Source organism: Cyprinus carpio, chromosome B21 (genome assembly GCF_018340385.1).
Source record: "Cyprinus carpio isolate SPL01 chromosome B21, ASM1834038v1, whole genome shotgun sequence".
NCBI lineage: Eukaryota > Metazoa > Chordata > Actinopteri > Cypriniformes > Cyprinidae > Cyprinus > Cyprinus carpio.
Window position 1 is genome coordinate 13398846 of NC_056617.1, and position 17353 is coordinate 13416198.

At 35.9% G+C, this 17353-nt stretch overlaps 1 protein-coding gene across 1 annotated transcript in view; it reads right to left on the reverse strand.

The window, feature by feature from the left end:
• Positions 1 to 17353, reverse strand: part of rnf121 (ring finger protein 121) — a 108551-nt gene that overhangs the window by 58251 nt on the left and 32947 nt on the right. Inside the window, exon 2 of the mRNA XM_042748411.1 lies at positions 16790 to 16827. Coding sequence (XP_042604345.1) covers positions 16790 to 16827 — 38 coding nt within the window. The remainder of the gene's footprint in view (positions 1 to 16789; positions 16828 to 17353) is intronic.

The following is a 17353-nucleotide window of genomic DNA, read 5'->3' on the forward strand; positions in this document are numbered from 1 at the left end:
TTAATGGCTCGAATCAGACCCACCCACATGTGAACAGTGAATTCGAAAAATCAGACATTTTCGAAATTAAAAAAAAAAATTACTCAGACTCCAGATGAATGTCTTTGAGGCAAGATGGAGTCTTAAAAAACCTTGAAATTCTGGAAAACACTTTTTCTGCTTTTCTGTATTTTTGTAAATATTTTCAGATATCGGCACCCCTATTTGACCATCTCTGATGTATAGCATGTTTTTTAGCATGTTCTAATAAAATCATATTAAAAAAAAACCTTCACGCCATTGTCATTCTGTGTTATAATTGACAATGGGTCAAAACACTGCTCTTCTGTTCCGATCAAAACATTAAAGGGGTCATATGATGTGATTTCAAATTTTCAATTTCTCAAATCAAAAGAGATATTCTTTATAAAAGTTGAGACTCGTCCACGCCCCCCTGAAACGGCTCGTTCTAACAAGCCCCCACATCTCTAAGTCACTATGTGGGAAGATTTGCATAACGCCGCCCAGATGTTCATGTAAAGGTGGCGTACCTTTTATTCTTGTTGTAGTATTCTTAATGCCATGTCATATAGAGGCTGTGTGTTTCACTTTGAAAGCAAAACTACTTTGTTTGGCCTTCCAAAAGAGGACGATATCCACTTCGTCATACCTGGGGCTGATCCGTGCTGATCGCTGAGGAAATACATCGACTTTGCACTGTGGATCGCCAAATCGGCTTTCACCATGGACAAAGCGGAGTCCAGCCCAGGGTCGTCACATGTGGTTGCCGCAAGCACAAGGTACGCTCCTTCGTAGAATCCACCTCAAGCCGCAGGCCTCTGTTCCCTCAAGCCGGCTGCGGCTCACTCTGGTGTGAGACGCTGTTTCATTCAGAAAGCGAAACTACTTTGTTTTTGCCTTCCAAAAGAGGACACGACTAGAATTCATGTTTATATCATGTTTATAATGGTTTTTATGTTTATGTCTCGTCGCTCCGGCCAGACAAGGCATCACAATATGTGATGAGAGGCTGGATAGCTGGCCAATCACAGCACACCTCGCTTTTCAGAGCGATAAGCCTTGTAAAAATCAACACTTTTCAGAAGGCGGGGCACTGAGGAGAAACAATAATGTACAGTATGTGAAAAATAATGTGTTTTTTTAACCTTAAACCTCATAAACACATTTCATTACACAAAATACACAAAATAATGTTCTTTTTAGCAGCATCATATGACCTCTTTATACAGGTTCTCCCCACTCAGTGATGCACCCACTGAGAAACCTGATTAAAGTACTCTAGTTATTGAGACACCAGACAGCATAGTCCAACGTTTACCAGGAGCCAGAGCTCCTGACATCTTGGCAAATTTAAAAGTGCTGGCTAATGCTAAACTTAAATTCATTAAGACTGTTATTCACAAAAGCGCTAATGATGTTCGACTTCGCCAGTTGGAGATCACTAAAAATAACGAGGTGTGAGTTAAAGAGGTGTGTGAACTTGCAAGTACGATGTCAGACACTGTAATATGCTCTGGTCCCCTCCCTGCTTACCATGGTGATGAGATACATAGCAGAGTGTCGTCACTCAATGGCTGGATGTCAAAGTGGTGCCCGCAGAATAACATAGGTTTCATAGACAATTGGACAAGTTTTTGGGGCAGACTTGACCTGTTGAAAAGAGATGGTCTTCATCCCTCCTGGGGTGGTTCCGCTCTTCTCTCTAGAAATATGGCACATAGTCTTAGAGTTTGTACTTGACTAACTGGGGCCCAGGTTAGGAAGCAGACAGACTGGCTAAACCGACCGTCTGCTAGCCGCCTCACGTCACAGAAGTCCGTTAATTCTCAGCACATAGAGACTCTTTCACCTAGATAACATATTATAGAGACTGTGTCTGTTTCCCGAACCAGAAAATACAAAAAAAAAAACAAACAAACGTCCAAACCAATTTAAAAGCAACAATTTAATTTAATTAATTTAATGTTCAACAAATAAAAAAACAAATGTAATACAGATAAACAAATTGTAAAGCTTGGCTTATTGAATATCAGGTCCCTTTCTATGAAAGCACTTTTTGTAAATAATATGATCACTGATCATAAACTAGATGTGCTCTGTTTGACAGAAACCTGGCTAAAACGAGATCATTACATTATTTTAAATGAGTCTACCCCTGAAAGATTACTTTTATAAACATGAGCCGCATCCAAAAGATAAAGGGGGAGGTGTTGGTACAATTTATAACAATATTTTCAGTATTTCTCAGAGGGCAGGCTTCAGTTATAACTCGTTTGAAGTAATGGTGCTTCATATAACATTATCCAGAGAAACAAATGTTAATGATAAATCCCCTGTGATGTTTGTACTGGGTACTGTGCACAGGCCACAAGGGCACCATACAGAATTTATTAAAGAATTTGCTGGTTTTCTATCTGAGTTAGTGCTGGGTGCAGATAAAGTTTTAATTGTTGGTGATTTTAATATCCATGTTGATAATGAAAAAGATGCATTGGGATCAGCATTCATAGAAATTTTGAACTCTATTGGGGTTAGACAACACGTGTCAGGACCTACTCACTGTGGAAATCATACTCTAGATTTAATATTGTCACATTGATGTTGATGGTGCTGAAATTATGCAGCAAAGCGATGATATCTCAGATCATTATTTAGTATTGTGCAAACTTCATATAGCTAAAACTGTAACTTCTAATCCTTGTTACAAGTATGGTAGAACCATAACTTTTACCGCAAAAGACTGCTTTGGAAGTAATCTTCCTGATTTATCTCAATTCCTCAGCATATCCAATAGCTCAGAACAACTTGATGATGTAACAGAAACTATGGACTCTCTCTTTTCTAGCATTTTAGATACAGTTGCTCCTTTACACTTAAAGAAGATTAAGGAAAACAGTCTGATACCGTTGTATAATGAGAACACTCACACCCTAACGAGAGCAGCCCGAAAAATGAAGCGCAGCTGGAGGAAAACAAAACTAGAGGCCCTATAAATCCTCTATAAACTATAAAGCCCTGAGTGGTTTAGCACCTCAGTATTTTAATGAGCTCTTATTGCATTATAGTCCTCCACGTCCGCTGCATTCTCAAAACTCTGCCAATTTGATAATACCTAGAATTTCAAAATCAACTGCGGCAGCAAATCCTTTTTCTATCTAGCGCCAAAACTCTGGAATAACCTACCTAGCATTGTTCGGGAGGCAGACACACACTGTCAGTTTAAATCTAGATTAAAGACCCATCTCTTTAAACTTGCTTACACATAACACACTAACATATTTCTAACATTCAAATCTGTTAAAAAAAATTTTAGGCTGCATATATTAGGCCAACCGGAACTGGGAACACTTCCAATAACGCACGATGTACTTGCCACATTGTTAGAAGAATGGCATCTACGCTAATATTAGTCTGTTTCTTTCTTATTCCGAGGTCACCGTAGCCACCAGATCCAGTCTGTATCCAGATCAGATGGTCACTGCTGTCACCTTGATCCAGTACGTATCCAGCCCAGATGATGGATCAGCACCTAGAGACGACCTTGACAGCCCTGAATGTCAGCAGAGACCAGGACAAGTAGATGAGCCCCAGAGACAGATCCCCATTGAAGACCTTGTCTCCTAGACAGCCACCAGGACAAGCCCACAGGAACCAGACGAGTCCTCTGCACAATGCGACTTTGCTGCTGCCTGGAATTGAACTGCTGGTTTCGTCTGGCCAGAGGATAACTGCCCCCCCGACTGAGCCTGTTTCCTCCCAAGGTTTTTTCTTCATTCTGTCACCGATGGAGTTTTGGTTCCTTGCCGCTGTTGCCTCTGGCTTGCTTAGTTGAGGACACTTAATATCCAGCGATATCACCGACTTGATTGCACAAATACTATTTAAACTGAACTGAGCTGGATGACATCACTGAATTCAATGATGAGCTGCCTTTAAATGAAAATTAAGTGTTTACTATTGTCATTTTGCATTATTGACACACTATTTTCCTATTTAATACAGTAAAGTGCTTTGACACAATCTGTATTGTTAATAGCACTATATAAATAAAGGTGATATAAATATATATATATATATATATATATATATATATATATATATATATATATATATATATATATATATAAATATATATATATATATAGATAGATACACACACATATATATTCTCTCGCTTATTAGGAAAAATCATCGTTGAACCACTATATACAGTATATATAGTGTTATATATACCAGGGGTGTTTCCTCCGAGGAGGCAAAGGAGGCAGTGTCTCCTCAAAAAATTGGATAAGAAAATAATCGCTATTAATCGATGTAACATAAATCACAAATATTACTAAATATGCCATTAAAAGTATAAGTCATTCGTTTTCTAAAGTAACACTGTCAAACAGAGACACCCGCAGGTAAAGTTACAGCGAAGGTTTGCCTCCCTTCAGTCCATAGACTTTAAGCAGAGACCCCATAGTGTGCCGTTACTTTCCTGGGTTGTAATTGAGAATGAATTGGGGAAAGTCACGTGAGAGGCTAAGATTATTAGCTAAGATTAATAAATGCTGTAGAAGTAGGCTATTGTTTATTCTTGGTTCATGTTAACTAAAGTAGTTAACTAATGTTAACTAATAAAACCTTATTGTAAATTGTTTCCAAACTATTGATGGGCAGTAGCATTGCTACAAGTAGTGACACTGCTAGCTTAACTACATTTCTCAGTAGCGTGGTGGTAGCATTGCTGTTTTCTTAAATAGCTTTTTCAGTAGCGAAGCTCTTTTTTTGATCAAGTAGCGCAGTAGCGTCAACAAAAGCTACATTATCCAAAGCATTTCTGAAGCTCAATCTAAAATCAGAAATATAACAGCTAAGCATCACTGATCCTGGACCAGTGAACGTGATGCCACCACCACTAAACCTCGTAACTCCATTGGCTCCTCAAACCTCATTATTCCCCCCGCTTCTCTCGTGAATGAAGTGTGGCACACAGTTTGGAGCATCTCAGCTTGTTTGCAGTCTAAAGGTAAATAAAAGAACTGTTGATTGAATAAGTACATCGTTTTCTTTACTCAAGAAACACGATATTTATAAAGGCTAATGTTTTTTTTTTTTTTGTATTTGAGAAGGGGAGAAGAGTGTCTTAACATTTGTTGTCACGTCACAGTCAAATAGCTTGTGCGAAGTGCTGAATCTTTTATAATATGTTACTTTGGCCAAATAACAGAAAAGAACTGAGCACCCACATAGCGACAGAAGACTGTATAACCTGCAAGTCCATGAAAATGTAAATGCGATGCCCGTACTGCCTTTGATGTGGCGTTAATGATGGTGAAAAACATTCGCTAGTCAAAAACTTTGTATTTAAACTTGATTTTGGTGAAATTTAAATAATATAATGACACGTGCAACGATGCAAATAAATGTAGCATAAGTTATTTGTAGGCCTATACATCTATATGGTAACACTATACAATACAATTTCATTAATGTTAGCTAATGTATTACCTAACATGAGCATACAATGAACAATACATTACAGTATTTATTCATCTGTTAATGTTATTGAAAATACAGTTCATAGTGCATTAACTAATGTTAACAAACAACTTTTGATTTAAATAATGCATTAGTAAATGTTGAAATTAAAATTAATAAATGCTGCAGAAGTATTGTTCATTCTTTGTCCATGTTAACTACACTAGTTAACTAATGTTAACTAATGAACCTTAATGTTAATTGTTACCATTTATATAAATTGTTATAGAAACTACCAATAGGAGGTTTCCGGCTGACAGCAAAAATTTATTTCGCCTATGTCGGAATATGAATTAAATCTGGCCCTGTACATGATACTGATTTTTGTTGCCAAATTAGTTTGGAACAGTTGTTGAATAAACAACTAAACAAAGCTATTATGCCTATCTATCTGCTTGACTGACAGTTTTATTGATCACTGAGAAAGCATTGACTTATGATGCTGGTTCAATATAAAAATGAATTTAAAAAAATAGCTTGGATGTAGTAAACTACTTTTGCCATGTTGCTGTAGCTTAGCTTGCTACAGTTCATAGGGCTGTAGCTTTAGTGTAGTGAAGCTTAATTTAATGAAGAGTAACTGTTAAATTACCTCACTAATATTTATTCATTCGTTCATTTATTCATTCATATATGTATGTATGTACAGTAGGTGGCCATCCAAAATGATGGTTCTACCGCAGCACGTGCCGCCACGTCTGCAAAGTGCATTTGCAGCTTTTGACCACTGAGTGGCGCTTTAACCACAAGTTATCAAACAAGCGCATCAAAGCACATTTTCCCAAATAGCCATCAGCTTTGCCTCACCGATGTGTTACATTTGATGGCTGCAGTCAGAGAAAATGAAAGAAAAACTCTGTAGGCTAGTTAAATATTTAATATTCACAGATGAAAGTTTAGTCCTTATGAAGATATGTGCGTTTCTTAGAACGAATTCAAGCAGGATAAATGTCAAGCCTATGAGCCTGTGCTTATATTTCTCTACACCATATTTTAGATTTGACACATTTAAATAGTGTGCAGTATTATTTATATAATATGAATTATGTGTTATATTATTCAAAAGAAATTGTGGTTTACTTTGCATCGGAGCATTAAAAGTGGTAGCCTATTTTAGTGAGCTAGGCTTGTGTGTTTTATAAATTATTTTCTTTATTTTAGTAAAACGTGAGGCACTGTATAATTTCGCTCCCATTATTTAAACCTAATTAAAACAAGAAATGAATAAATTAAACCTGCACGATTTAGCTAAATCATTGAAACTCTAAAGAATGGACAGATTAATAAAACGTCCTCACGTTTAAACTCAAGTTCTCTTATTACAATTAATGAAATGCACATAATGTAAAAAAGAGCTTCATTAATTGACAACTTCAGTGATTTTAAAGGGAGCCTTCTTTACTTGCTTTCATATCATTTAATTAGAAACATGATTCAGAATTTTTAATTGATTTGTGGATAAATTTATGTTAATGTTTTTTTTATGTTCCGTAAAACATCAGAGTGCAAGATATGTTTGTTGAGATTTATCTGAGTGCACAGCATTTATTCTTATTTGTCAACATATTTTATCTTCATTACAAATCTTGTTTGGTTTTATTTTGGATAATTGCATGTAAATAAAAATGATTTTACTTTGTAATGCATATGCAAAACGTGAATTATTATTCATATTCAAGTGTTTATGTGAAAATTATTAATGCGCATGCATGCATGACAAGGAGGCGCCCTCTCAATCACTTGAATTTTTTCCTGATAATGAAATAACTGAAAATTGGGGTGTCTCACATACATGAGAAATATATCTACAGAAAGCCTGAAATGTGTACTTTTAAACGAATCAATTCAAAATGAAAGCATTATGTAATCTGTGAAGGTTGCATTTCTCTCTAAAGGCGCGTCCATGTGGAGAGAGTCAGCACTGTGAATTTCATCTTGCAGCCGACAAGAAAACATTTGTTTATTATTAAATAATTAAAATGTCTCCTTTTTCACAATTATTAGGCAACTTCTGCCTGTGCTTTGTGGCAAACTTAATGCATGTGCTTGAGCGCGGAATATATTAAGGCTTATTATGGATTATAGATGTAAATTTAATATAAACCTGCGATTAGTTGAATAATGATAAATGAATGAATAGTAACTAGAAAAATCTTACGTGGGGGCAGACCTATTAAATACCCTCTAGACATCTCTGTAAAAGTTTTTAAAGCATTTTATACGCGTTTGCATAAATTCTGCTTTCAGAACGGTCCGTAATGGAGAGATACTTTAACACTTATTTTTCCTCTGAAACACAAAAATGAAAATTGAAATAAAATTGATATTTTATGTTTTGAGAATGGCCAACCCTTCTCTGCAGATATTGTTCTTCTGGATTGTGCATTTTAAATCACATAAAGTCTACAAAATATAATGTCTCCAAAAACTCTGGTGTTTTTTGTCACGTCTGTAAACGCATGTGTATTTCCCAAATCTAAAATAGCCTATAAAACATGTTAATAGACGGATACTTTACTGATGTCTGGACTCTGTTTGGGATTTAGAAAAACAAAGAGATGGTTCAATATATTGGTAATGATTAGGGTACATTCTGTGAGAATTTATATTTCACACTCTAAAAAATATTGTATGGACAGAACAAAATAAAATTAACGCAACAGTTTGCATTTTTTTTTTTTTTGACTTAAGGCAAATTTTTCTGAAATTAAATTATAATAACTAATAAACTTTATTGCGCTACACAGTAGTCAACATTTGAAGTGGATCAAACCTTTCTTTAAAGTTGTTCTAAAACCATAATGTCCTAAAACCTGTTTTGCAAGTTTGAAACCCTCATAAGACACTCCATATGAAGTCCATATGAAAGAGCAAGAAATTCACACCTTTATTTCGACCCCCACAAGCTATCCAGAACTACCCCAAACCCCTCCAACTGAATTCGGTCTGTTTTTTGTCTGTGAGGAATGGTGTGTTGTCATATTACTGGGTTGAAACATGCCTGCACTCACAGCAGCCGTTCTCTTTTTATTCACTATTTTCTCGCAGCCCATATTATTATTTTCACTAGACCAAAATAATAACAAATTATCAATTGAGGAATTAATCATTATTTTTGCGAAAATCATTGTTATTTGTGATCGTAGGCATTTGAGGAAGGCTTTTAGGACCAAGCGGAATCCTCTGTCAGCTGCTCCTGCTTCACAGCGGGACTTTCTAAAATGCTTAACGTGAAAAACGCTTAACATGGCTTAATGTAAGCTACTAAGACAATGATTTTAAAAAATCTAACTCACTTAACATTATACTAATAAAGTATACTATGTACAAAAAATTATATGATCCTGTATATGAATGCAAGTCGTTTAATAACACGTTAAGCCTTATGATGGTTTTCAATGGAAGGAAAAGGCTTAACGTGTTATTAAACGCATTGCATTCATATTCAGGATCATATGATTTTTTTTGTAGATAATATACTTTATTAGTATGATGTTTAGTGAGTTTGGTCTGTTAATATCAGAATCAGAATCATAATCAGTAAGAGCTTTATTGCCATGTATGCTTGCGCATACAAGGAATTTGTTTTAGTGACATAAACTTCCAGTACACGGAGACAACAACACAGGAGAAGAAAAAAACAAAAACATTAATGTATCAGTACATTAAGCCACGTTAAGCGTTTTCTTATAAAGGTTTTCTATGGAAGGAAAAGGCTTAACGTGTTGTTAAATATATATGTATAATGTTATATGGTGTTAAATTTCTTTCGCCTTCTACCTAATTTTATTTATTCTCAGGTGAGGTAAAGTAAGTCAAATCGGGTTCATACTTAAAAAAAACGACAGACTTATATCAATGCCAGGGGAGGGAGACTTGTGTTGTATAAATACAAGTCAGTTTATTTATTACAATTAGTAAGGAAGCAGTACAAATAGTCTACAACTACTGTATACAAGTATTAAATAAAGTAAAAATATGAAAACAGTTCTTTGCTCAAGGCAATAAATGGTTCTGGTACCCGAGAGGTTTATCAGGTCAGGTGGTCCCGAAGCAGCATCTAAATTTCATCATCACACTTCAGTCTTTTATAGACAGCAGAGACCAGGACAGCTAGATGAGCCCCAGAGACAGATCCCCAGTGAAGAGGAGTCCTCTGCACAATGTGACTTTTCTGCAGCCTGGAACTGAAATGCTGGTTTCATCTGGCCAGAAGAGAACTGACCCCCGACTGAGCCTGGTTTTTCCCAAGGTTTTTTCTCCATTCTGTCACCATTGGAGTTTTGGTTCCTTGCCACTGTCGCCTCTGGCTTGCTTAGTTGGGGACACTTAACCCTTGTGCATTGTTCAAATTCACTACCCTTTTGTTATGTTCGTGGATGAAAACATCCACTAAATTAAACTGCTGTAAAATTTTTTCTTTTTTTTTTTGCATAAATCTATTAATCAACCTCAGTCCTGATCAAAACTACCAAATGGTTAAAAAAAATCCAAGATTTTAACTTTAATTACCAAGTTCATAAATGATGTCACTGATTTGGGAAAAAAAAAAAACACACAAAATGACATATTTTCAATATAAAAAGTGATTGTGGACTGGATTTTTTTTTACCTTTTATCACAGTCTTGGGCATGTCAAAGATTAGTAACAACTTCGGCTTTGATGCATTGTTAGTTTTTGTGCAGCATTAGATTTTAATTTTTTCTCCCTCATTTGTTGTTCGTGGCTGTTTTTGCCCCATTGACTTCCACTATAATGACATTTTTTGATTGCAAAGCCATGACACCATATAATCATGCATTCTTGATTGTTTGTGGTTTTCCCTTTTGGTAAGAGGTAAAATTTGTTATTTTTACAGTTGATCACTAGGTGGGACCATTAATCCTTTAGATAGGCCTATGCAAAAAAAGGCTTAGTTTCTGGCTTGTATATGGAGTTATATGGAGTATAACAGCAAATTATATTGTTTGTGTGTGTGTGAGATTCTTGATTGTTGGTGGTTTTCCCTGTTGGGAAGAGGTAACATTTGTTATTTTTTACAGTTGATCACTAGGTGGGACCATAAACCCTTTAGATAGGCCTGTGCAAAAAAAGCTTAGTTTCTGACTTGTATATGGAGTTATATGGAGTATAACAGCAAATTATAGTGTTTGTGTGTGTGTGTGTGAGAGAGAGAGAGAGAGAGTGTGAGAGAGACCTTTGCGCTCTAACCTTGATGTATTTGAGAAAATCAAAATGTACACCTCTCTCTCAGAACTACATGGAGTAAACAAAAGTGTAATTATGCACCTGCTGCCTTTTAATGGTGGTGATAAGTACAGACTAAACAAAAGCAAAGTACGTGGATTTAAACACTTGCATGCCATCCTGCTGGTCATTTAATGTTGAGAAGAGCAGCAAGCAACACGAGAAAGGGCTTGACTTGTACCAAAGTTTTAGAAATGATTAGAAAAGAAAGACAAGCATTTCACACATAGGCCATCCGTACTTTTCACCATCAAAAGGCAGCAGGCATAAACACACTTCTTTTTTTTATTGTTTACTCCATGTAGTTCTGAGAGCTGAGTTGCATATTTAGATTTTTTCAGGTACATCAAGGTAAGTGCACAAAGGTCTCTCTTACACTCTCTCTTTCGCTCTCTCTCTCTCTCTCTCTCTCACACACACACACACACACACACACACACTATAATTTGTTGTTATACTCCATATAACTCCATATACAAGCCAGAAACTAAGCCTTTTTTTGCACAGGCCTATCTAAAGGGTTAATGGTCCCACCTAGTGATCAACTGTAAAAATAACAAATTTTACCTCTTACCAAAAGGGAAAACCACAAACAATCAAGAATGCATGATTATATGGTGTCATGGCTTTGCAATCAAAAAATTTTGTTATAATGGAAGTCAATGGGGCAAAAACAGCCACGAACAACAAATTAGGGAGAAAAAATTTAAATCTAATGCTGCACAAAAACTAACAATGCATCAAAGCCAAAGTTGTTACTAATCTTTGACATGTCCAAGACTGTGCTAAAAGGTAAAAAAATATCCAGTCCACAATCACTTTTTATATTGAAAATATGTCATTTTGTGTGTTTTTTTCCCCAAATCAGTGACATCATTTATGAAGTTGGTAATTAAAGAGTTAAAATTTGGATTTTTTTTTTAAACATTTGGTAGTTTTGATCAGGACTGAGGTTTTATTAATAGATTTATGCCAAAAAAATTAGAAAAAAATATTTATCTGATACATTTTTTACAGCAGTTTAATTTAGTGGATGTTTTCATCCACGAACATAACGAAAGGGTAGTGAATTTGCCCACAGATTTATTGTTAAGTTTTTGAAAATTTTCAAAGCATTTTCCCAAAATATGTGTCAAAATAAGATTTGTCACCAAAAATCATTCCATTAGCTGAAACACAGAGAAAGTTGTGGCCAAAATAAGACTCAACTTTACCCCCTAGTGGACGAAAACGTCCCCAACAACACATAAGGGTTAATATCCAGCGATTTCTTCGACTTGATTGCACAGATACTATTTAAACTGAACTGAATCGGCCTTATGAGACAGGAAAGGATTAAGATTAAGAAGAGCTGGATGATGACATCACTGAATTCAATGATGAACTGCCTTTAACTGAAAATTGAGTCTTTACTATTGTCATTTTGCATTATTGACGCACTATTTTCCTATTTAATACTGTAAAAATGCTTTGAAACAATCTGTATTGTTAAAAGAAATATATAAATAAAGGTGACAGACATATCTGTTGATTTCTTGAATGCAATGTCCAATCAGAAACGTTTTGTCAGAATTCACTCACCGCTGACTCACGCTCACGAATCATCTCATGACTAAGTGCAGACGTGATGTAAATAAGAGATTCATTTTGCAGTTTAGAGAGCTCTGATGGCTAGGTGATGATGTTTTTGTGGAGAACAAAGTGTGCGCATGATGTAAATAAGAAATTCATTGATTATATTGAAAATACTTTCTAAGGTATAATCCATTCAGAATTTGTATAAAACTTTTGTTTTTCAGATACATACACCCTGCAAAGTTTCGGGAATGACATCCGCATATTTATGCGGGATTCACTCTCGAAATAGCAGTGATTGGCACTGAATAGGAGTGCTCCGATTGATCGGCTACCGATCACAATCGGCCGATAATCGCTTTGGCATGACTGATTGGCGGTCTCTAAAAAGGTCGATCTCAAGCTGATGACGCACCTACTGTGAGAGGTTTGGCATGACATGCAGTGGCACCATCTCAGTCTCTGTCCGGCACAGTTGAAAATAATTATAATGCTCTAGGTGAGGTACAATTCATATTTCTGCATTAAATAACTAATAAAGTAATTTGAAAAAGTTTCTGTGAGACATAATTTCACAAACAGCGTGAATGAATCACCGTGTGCTCTTTCTCCCTCAAAATGCAAATGGCTTCGAATCACATCACGTCTGCACTATAAGTGAGCTGCACAGTCAACACAGGAATTGCCACTTGCACTATCGAGGCAGTGTTGCATCGTCACTAAAGTTTATAAACGGCATTTTTTCTTTTTAATTCTTGTGTTTAAACCATTCAACGCTCACGCACTTTCCTGAAGACCATGCACTCATGCACAATTGCAGTGCACACACATAATAATGCCAGGTTCACATTACTCCGTTTGCAGTGCATATGTTATATGCGTATGCATATTCTTTCCACGCTTATGTTAACGGATTGAAGCGTTCACACTGAACACACGGTTGTGGTCTGACAGTGCGTTTAGAAGCGGTGCGTCTGCAGCAGTGCACGCGCTGAATTAAAGTAACAGCGCATTCTTTGCAGTAAATATGAACATGCATTGACACAAAAATTTAGTAATTACACCATAAATGCATATAATTAAAGTCTACTGTGTTACACAGCCAACACATAGGCTATGTTTTTTTGGCTAGGTTTAAAGTAAAAGAGCACTTTTAGATAAACAAGGCAATCATTTTAAGGTTCTTAAAATTATTAATTAAAGTTCTTTATGAATCGCAGGATTGCTTGTAATAAGTAAGATTTAAATGCAAAAGAAAAGGCAGTAGAGCTGACTGTTTCTGTCAATGGTACGTTTTAATTTAGAATGTTTGCAATAACAAGAAAAGTAGTTAATTTTTTTTGCTTTAGCAACTTAATATTTAAATCTAAAAGTAAATGCAAAAGTAAAAAGCACTGAATAATTGATGAAAGTTTGTATTACTGTACTGTGTAAAAAAAGAATCACAATGTTTAAAAAGCATTTTAAGTAACCATGTTTGGATTTAAAATCAAAATAATGGATAAATGTTGTGTTTGTGGTAAACAGCCACAGATCAGGAGCAGACTACTGTGTGAAAGCACAGTCCTTGCTGCTTCTGTACCACACATGGACTACATACAATACGCACTGCAAACAGAGTATGTGTGAACCTCACATACAGCTCACAAAATCAGGTTTGTGTTGCGTAAGATATTATGCAACAATTACACGATTGTAAAAACTAGATAAATATATATTATTGAAAAAATGGCCCCTTCCACCTCGAAAATGAAAAAAATTTAAAAATCCTCCCACAAGTCACCTAAGAGAAGAATTAATTTTCAAAAATGAAATTCATACCCTAAATAAATGTCTAAAAATCTTGATTGGATCATCACTATAAATAATTCTACATGATAAAAAGAAGGCTTTAAAAAGATCGGTATCGGTGATCGGATCGGCAGATACTGCTTTCTGTGGTCAGCTATCAGTGACTGGCCTCAAAAATCCTGATCAGAGCACCCCTAGCACTGAACATAAAATATATGTTAAAGCAGCCTCAGTTATTTAATTCTGGAACCGGTCCTGGCCAAACCTCAACAGTGACCCAAACTAGATCTAATTCACGGACCAAAAGTGGGTGTAAACTTTATTGAGATTGGGATATTTCAACCAGTAATTTAATTTAATTTCCAGTAACAGACGGTAGAAAGTTCAGCAATGAATGGTATGCGACTTAATTATATTTTCCTCACGTGTCTCGCCATCGGTAACAACAATTCAAAAGACACATTTCAAGTGACACGGGAAAGAGACACGGAAAACTTCGGTGAACATCAGAAAAGCAGCGTGCACATTTCTGGTTAAAAATGAAAGGCCATCAACTGACAAACAGGAAGCATCATCATTCAAGTCAGCAGCAAGAGTCAAAGCTACACAGTTTGCTAAACTGTGGTAACCTCGAAGTTATTCTTGACTGTGTTGTATTGACTGCTTTGATGCGTTGCAGTACGGTAGGGCATTAAAGGGCTAATTGGTAGGGCTAACTTATTTAATATTTAGTACACATGCACTAAGTGTAAAACGAGAAGGGCATAACCCTATGAAAAAAGAAAACATGCAAAACTTGCGGTTGCTGCGGTTCTTGCATTCCTCTGCAGTTTGCTCATCAATTGTACAGTATTGCGATATTGCGGTTGTCTCGATAGCCCTAGTATAGGTTAGTTTGCTAGTTTGCAAATTTAGTGTTTTATTTAGAGTTTTTATTTAGTGATGTCTACCCACAGATCTGTTCTACTTTGATGTCTAATGTTGAGGTGTAAGTAGTGTTATGTTTCTGCACTCTTCCATTTTTAGCAAAAGAAAAATTTCGTCTAAAAACAATTTTTGTGATGGTTTGTATTTTTTGTGCTATGGATCATCAATGCCTGTTTAAAAGGATGGTTGATTATGATTTCACGTTTTGAACTTTAGTTAGTGTGTAATGTTGCTGTTAGAGTTACGATGCTCAAAGTTCAGTGCAAAGGGAGATATTTTCTATTGAAGAAATCACTGTTTCAGGACTACAAAAAATGGCTGATAGGGACTACAATAAGCTGCTTCCTGGGTTTGTGACATCACTAACCCCAATGTTTACATAAACCCTGCCTCCGGGAACACGCAAGTACCCATAATGGTAAGGGGGCGTGACATTTTCAGACAATGTGAATATAACCAGGAACTCAATAGACAGTTTTGATGAGAATGGAAACAGCTGTGTAAAATAAAGTTAAAATATGTTAAAATGATGCTTTAAAATTTATTTTTAAAAAAATAAATAAATCAAGCATGAACACGTTACACTGCACCCCATAAACACAATCAAGCTTTCGAGAAAAGCTGATCAACCACCCCTTTAAGTGATTAACTCCATTACTTGTTTTCAGAAATGATAACAGACGTTTTATACTTGTGCTACAACTGTTTGGCCTGTGCTACAACTTTCAACTTCTGTAGCACCAGTGCTATGTGCAAAAAAAGTTAACATACGAGTCTCGTATGCGGGCAAAAAAAATGTTAAAAATGTAAAAATAAATAACTAAAATAATAGTTGTATTATTTTTGTAATAATTGTAATCGAGGTAAAGTGTTCAATTAATCGAGGTTTTGATTTTAGGCCATATCACACCCAGCTCTAAGGTGCATGTGCTAAAATGTTTATGGTTCTTTGAACGATATGAAAAATATTGTTCAAACATTTCCTAATAAAGATCTGTAAAGTCGTGTTTGGGGAAGGTGTGGCCTAATGGTTAGAGAGTCAGACTTGTAACCCAAAGGTTGCGGGTTCGAGACTCGTACCGGCAGGGATTGTAGGTGGGGAGAGTGAATGTACAGCGCTCTCTCCAACCTTCAATACCATGAATGAGGTGCCCTTGAGCAAGGCACTGAACCCCCAACTGCTCCCCAGGCGCCGCAACAAAAAATGGCTGCCCACTGCTCCGGGTGTGTGTTCACGGTGTGTGTGTATCTGCATTTTGGATGGGATAAATGCAGAGCACTAATTCCGAATATGGGTCACCATACTTGGCCACGTGTCACATTACTTTACTTTCTGTTTCACTAAAGCTTATGTATATTTGTATATATTATATATGAAAAGTTCCAATGCAAAAGCCTCCTAAAGCCATCTTGGTCAAAAATGAGACAACGATACTGAGTGAATGCTCTCCACACATAGCACATGTTCATCAAGTACTTTCACTTCAAATACGCTAAATCCCAGCCTCAACCCATTCAGAAGACTAGAAACCTATGCATAGTAGCCAGAAAGAAATGATAATTTTAAAGAAAAACATCAGATGTACTTAGAGGCGTTTGCATCTGAACTCTTCATAGATATATATATATATATATATATATATATATATATATTTATTTTTTTTTTTTTGCTAAACTGGTGGGGTGAAATCCTTTAAATTCATAATAAAGAAAGATACAGACCTCCACTTGTCCTCTGGTGAGCGCTCGGACAGACCGATCTGTTGAAATAAGAATAATTTCAGCAATAAGTTACAGCAACATTTTCTAAACAAAAGTGCTACATTACATTGCAATAAGGCAGTTACATTATAAATATTTAATGAGATCTCTATTATCTCAAAATCAAAAACAGAAAAGTTAATTCATGCATTTATGACCTAAAGGCTAGACTATTATAATTAATTTCTGGGTGATGTCTGCAAGCTTAAACTCTGCTGGTCCAAAATGGAGCAGCTAGAGTCCTAAGAGAACAAAGAAGTGTGACCACATTAGCCTAGGTTCTGTCAACACTGTGAAAAATGTGAAATTAAAACCGCCAGCAGGTGGCAGCAAGTCACTGTTAATAAGCGAGTCGTTGCAATTGAACTGAATCATTCAAAGGTTGACTCATTTAGGAACGAAACAGTCATTGCTCAAAGATGCAAAACTGTGCTACTGTATGGTGGCTGTGTTCGGAATTATTTTTGTTTTTGAAATAGAGCAAAAACAGGCAATATGGTGTCTAAAACTAAAAAAATACTCTAG